General features: G+C 33.4%; 1 protein-coding gene across 1 annotated transcript; it reads right to left on the bottom strand.

The window, feature by feature from the left end:
- Window positions 1-1,314: 1,314 nt before the first annotated feature.
- On the bottom strand, window positions 1,315-2,061 carry LOC110026358. The gene has a single exon (XM_020727256.1). It carries the CDS (start codon window positions 1,999-2,001, stop codon window positions 1,315-1,317), a length of 687 nt encoding a protein of 228 aa, XP_020582915.1. The 5' UTR covers window positions 2,002-2,061.
- Window positions 2,062-4,820: the final 2,759 nt, after the last annotated feature.

Below are 4,820 nucleotides of genomic sequence, written 5' to 3'. Positions count from 1 at the left end.
CATCCTCCCAAGCCATCTTCAATAGTTTCAAGCAAGGAAAAATTCCATTTTTATTTCATGATCAATCGATGATTCATCATCTCATCACTCATTGAAGAACAAGAAATAAAATTTAAAGATAATAATAAGAGGAGGTTTACATACATACCACTGAATTCTTAAATACTAAGTCCTTTAGTGAGGCAGTCAACCATTTGTTCTCTAGTGGCTACATGACTTAGTTCCAGTAGCTTGTTATTCAGCTCGTCCTTGATGACAAATTTATCAATCTCCACATGTTTAGTTCTATCATATTGCACCAGGATGTTGACAATGCTAATTGTAGACTTGTTGTCGCACCACAACTTCATTTAAGTTCCTTGGTCCACTTGAACTCAACCAACAAGGCTCTAAGCCACAACATCCTAGCAGCTCCATAAATCGTGGTCCTGTATTGTGTCTCTGTTGTTGCACTCGCTATTACAGACAGTTTCTTGCTCTTCCAAGAGACCAAGTTGCCCACTAGAGACATGCAGAATCCTAAGATGGATCTCATGTAATCAACCTAACTCGCCAAGTAAGCGTCACAAAAGCCCTCCGTGTCTACATGCTCATTCTTCCTGAAAATCAACTCATTTCCAAGTACACCCTTTAGGTATTTCAGAATCTGATACACTGCATACATATGCCACTTCCTGGGATAATGTACGTAGCGGTTCACCATGCTCACAGCAAAGAGATGTCGGGTCAAGTGGGACACAAATAAATCATATGGCCCACCAATCAAAGATTCATAATTGCTTCCCAGAAAGAACAAGAAATGGAATCTAAAAAAATAAAAAGGGACATTTTACATACATACCACTGAATTCTTATGTATTTAAACTTCACATGGCTCACCTTATTTGAAAAGAACCTTGCATTTCTATACAGGCTGCCTGAGAACCCTCCAATAGTTATAGTAGAAGGAAAAATTCTATCTTTATTTCAAGATCAATCCCTGATTTGTCATCGTCATTGTCAACATACCACTCAATCCATATATATATATATATATAAATATATATCCAACACCTAAACTTTAACATGGTTCACTTTATTTAATAGCATCCTTGCATTTATGTATGGTTTGCTTGGGAAGCCTCCGCCCAAGCCATCCTCAATAGTTTCAGTGCCCGGAAAAAAATCCAACTTTATTTCAAGATAAATCAATGATTCATGCTCGCTTCACTCATTGAAGAAAAAGAAATGAAATCTAAAAATAATAATAAGCGAAGGTTTGCATACATACCACTGAATTCTTCAATACTTGAACTTCACATGATTCAATGTCATTTAATAGCAAGCTTTCATGTCCATAAAGCCATCCTTGATAGTTTCATGGGTCTCAATCCCTAATAAGAGAGCAAGCATCATTTGTAGTGACCCTATGTTGCTCGCATTTATTGTGTCAGGTTGATTGCTCAAATTGTTTGTGTTATTTGCATCCGAAGCAAATACTTTGTCGTTTTTGTTAATATAAGTCGGCTCGCAAACATTAGAAGCCGCACCTTTGAATCTATCTGAATGCTTCTGCAAGCCGAATCGGGGAAAGAGAAATACTCGAAGCTTAGCTGATCCACAACTAGAGGCCTTCGAGAGATCGTCTATCTCATCCATCATATTTTCAAAGTCCTCAACAGAGTTAACTGAAATCAGGGTGTCTAGACTTTGTTTAGGATATTGGAAGCAGATGCGGACAGGGCCGCCATAGACATCCTCCATCTTTGAATAAAACTCTTGAAAGACGGTATCACGACGGAAGACAATGATTCTCGTTTGTCCGCCAACATAATGTAGATTTTCGTGTTGACGACTGTCTATAACTTTGCCGCCAAAGCTGCAGAGGAGTTTCACCTTGCGTGATGTTTCATATTTCCTAGCATTTTGTGCGAGTGAAATTGTGGATGTGGGTGGCATTCGGATAGACTTCAGGAATTTGTTCAATGGTGGTTCGGGATAGAAATTCCAATTGACATCCATAGGTGTGCATGAGGTTATGGCGGTGGATGAATTGGGGAAAATGTTGGAAAAGTGGAATTGAGAGATTGGGAATTTTGAGGTTTATGCATATGTTGGCGAAAGGATATGTTGGCGAAAGGAATGCAGCAGCCAGCCAGCCAGTCCATTGCGGCGGAGCAAGCAGAGGCGGTGAAAGTAAACATTCCGGAAGGCATTCGGAAGCAGAGGTGGCTTCGGAGAGGAGAAGGATGCAATGTGGTTTCGGACTCAAAACTGATTACAGGGGACGTGCAAAGCTATCCCTTTAATTGATCTGGCGAACTCTAAAGTGTGGAAATGATCGGAGGTTGAAGACGAGCAAAGATGTGATTTTCTTGAAGTGGAGAGGAAAATTCAACTCTGCGGTGTTCTCCTCCCGCCGCTCGTTGGAACAAATTCCTCTAATCACTCAACGACGCCGATTCTCTCGTGCTTTAGCTTCGGAAATATTGTTTTGAAACTTTAAAATAGTAAACAAGTTCATAATTTCTTAGAAGAATAATAAAAACTGTTGCTGCTTACACGAGAACCATAAAATAAAAGGAAATTAATTTAAAGTTTAGATATATATATATACACACATACATATACATATATATAGTAATTTCTTAAAGAATGAATTTTTGGCTCATAAATAAAATTCATCTTTTCGTTAAGTTTGATAAGCTGAAGCACATCCTAATTCCATGTATTTACATATCTAACACCCAACTTCATTTTTTAAATTTATATTAAAATCTTTCACGTCTCATAAAAAAATTGACACTATTTTAACTTTTTAAAATAGTGATTAAAATAAATGCCCCTTTATTTTTTAGTTGAGCTAGGTTAAATAAAAAAACATTGTAGATTTAGTTATTAGTTATTTTGAATACATTTATTGATTATTTTTAAACAAACTTTTCTATAATTAATATGAGTTTCACATAAAGCTTTCATTTTTCTTAAATTATATTTATGTGAAGCTTAATGTTAAAATATAAAAATTATATTTTTAGCTGATTTTTATTTATTTTTTATTATCATTTAGTTAATAATATAAATAAATCATATTTTCTTAATTTGTTTTGGTTCTCTCTCTCTCTCTCTCTCTCTATATATATATAGATATAGTAATTTCTTACAGAAATAATTTTTGGCTCATAAATAAAATTCATCTTTTCGTTAAGTTTCATAAGCTGAAGCACATCCTAATTCCATGTATTTACATATCTAACACCCAACTTCATTTTATAAATTTATACTAAAATCTTTCACGTCTCATAAAAAAATTGACACTATTTTAACTTTTTAAAATAGTGATTGAAATAGTGAAATATAAGATAACATATATTTGAAAATTAAAGTATAGTTGTTAGGGATGCAAATATATTGGAATTAAACGGCATGCATTTAAATCTTTCTTTCAAATAACGTTTCACAGATAGATGAGGTATCTAAATAAAATTAATTTCCTCAATGGTATGCTTTGAGATTTGACTAAATTAACACTAAAAAATATCTTCCTAATTGTTATGAAATCTTTGGGTTGTATAAATGTAAAGAGTAAAGATTGTCAATTAGATATGTAACTACGTAAGAATTGGTTGGTACATATGTAAATGCCCCTTTATTTTTTCAAAATAAAAAATAATAAATTACTTTGCATTCTCCTAATATATATTTTTATTTTGAAATATATATATATATATATATCACATATAATAAATATCTATTTTATTACCCTCCCATTATTATTACATGAGTGGGTACCACATTATGTATATATATTGAGTGACTTTAGAGAATTAGATATTAATAGATAAATATATATTTCAAAAGAAATTATATCATTTTGTGGCTTATTCTTGTTAGTTATAATTGAAAAATTTTACGAAATCCAAGGTAGAGCTTAAGCCTTTTTTTCTTTTTCTTGAACCGAAAGTCACCGCAATTCTATTCAGAGCAAAAACAAGCGGATAAATAAAAGGCATAGTGCACTTAATTGATAATTTTTTTTATTTTATTGGAAAAAATTACATGAGTATTTAGTTTGTTTGATAATTTGTACATTTGTATAAAGACGTTGAGGCGGTACGGTAAAGAAGTTGCACAAATTTTGAGATAATAATTGTATTATTGTTATTTTTTTTAATTTTTATATTGTTTCCCAACACGCGTGTGCGCGCGCGCACGTACACACACACAATTCTCCGTTAAAAACAGTAAAATGTCAACTTTAATTCCTAAAAATATCTATTAAATGTATATCCTTAATTTTAATTTTAATTTAAATAAAAAATCACAATGACTTTTATTTCTTATATAAATATACACAATGATTTAACACATCTTAGGGTCTGTTTGGGGCAGCTTAAAGTACGGGCATCGTTTTCAAAACGGCGGCGTTTTCAAAACGTCGCCGTACTGTTTGGTTCGCGCATTTCTCCAGCTTATCCGAAACTGCGTTTGAGTATTTACCTAAACGCATGCCGCGGGTGGGCCCCTGAGGTCGGCCTGGGGGGCTGCGTTTCAGGATAAACAGCTTATCCTGAAACACACAAGCTATATATATAAGGAACTTACTCTTACATACATGAACTTACCTCGTAAGTGGCACTGAGTTAAACGTGGTTGGTTTAAGGGTACAGCTAATGCACATGAAAGGAAAAAAAAATAATGAAGAATATGTCTCCATGAGTATAATTATAGATTTAAAAAAATTGACATTAAAAAATAGTTGACTCATTAATAAAAAGTCATAATTTTTTATCACATTTCTTCCCCGGTAGAAATCTCTATTCCTATTTTTATATTAGTCT

Source organism: Phalaenopsis equestris, unplaced genomic scaffold, assembly GCF_001263595.1.
Source record: "Phalaenopsis equestris unplaced genomic scaffold, ASM126359v1 Scaffold000366, whole genome shotgun sequence".
Classification (NCBI taxonomy): domain Eukaryota; kingdom Viridiplantae; phylum Streptophyta; class Magnoliopsida; order Asparagales; family Orchidaceae; genus Phalaenopsis; species Phalaenopsis equestris.
The sequence above is the reverse complement of the archived record's forward strand: the minus strand, read 5'-3'. Positions and strand labels throughout refer to the sequence as shown.

What these genes read in the sequence shown, in the direction of transcription:
- LOC110026358 (XM_020727256.1), bottom strand. Translation starts at nt 2,001, where the DNA reads ATGGATGTCAATTGGAATTTCTATCCCGAACCACCATTGAACAAATTC.